Here is a 511-nt window from a genome sequence, read left to right on the forward strand (position 1 = left end):
TGGCGCCGGCCTGAGGCGGAGGCTGAGAGCCCCCCCGGCGGCCGCGGCAGGGGGCCCGGCACCTACGTGGTCCGCGTTGCTGTTGGCGCTGTGGAAACACACAGCGCTGAAGGTGTAGCCCGAAATGGAAGCCGCCATGATGGAAATCGCCCACTCCCCCATCATGCCCCGCGGAGGGCGCCCGGTTTTCCGGCCGGCGCGGCCCCGTGGCATCATGGGAAATGGAGTCTGCGGCGGGCCGCGTGGAGAGGCCTGAGGATGCGGGTTTTCGTGGTCAAAAGACCCCATCGCTTGTCTGGCTCCATTTCCTGCTGCTGCCTCCCTTGTTTTCTGAGCTTCGGCTGCGCTGGTCTTCTTGTTTCCTGGAGAGCTCTGGCTCATTCCGCCTGAGGGCCTCTGCTCGTGCTGTTTGCTTTGCCTGGGATGCTCTTCTCTCGGAGAGCCACGGGACTCGCTGTCTCTGCTCTAGGTTATTTGATGTCACCCAGACCCCCACCGCCGCGCAGGATCG

At 64.8% G+C, this 511-nt stretch overlaps 1 protein-coding gene across 1 annotated transcript in view; it reads right to left on the reverse strand.

Annotated features, from left to right (window-relative positions):
• The window catches only part of ABRAXAS2 (abraxas 2, BRISC complex subunit), a 40,443-nt gene extending 40,270 nt beyond the window's left edge, over positions 1-173 (reverse strand). The window contains exon 1 of the mRNA XM_008062505.1: positions 67-173. Coding sequence (XP_008060696.1) covers positions 67-165 — 99 coding nt within the window. The 5' untranslated portion in view covers positions 166-173. The remainder of the gene's footprint in view (positions 1-66) is intronic.
• Positions 174-511: the final 338 nt, after the last annotated feature.

The sequence above is a fragment of the Carlito syrichta genome, unplaced genomic scaffold (assembly GCF_000164805.1).
Source record: "Carlito syrichta isolate Samal-C Ts95f unplaced genomic scaffold, Tarsius_syrichta-2.0.1 Scaffold305729, whole genome shotgun sequence".
Lineage (NCBI taxonomy): Eukaryota > Metazoa > Chordata > Mammalia > Primates > Tarsiidae > Carlito > Carlito syrichta.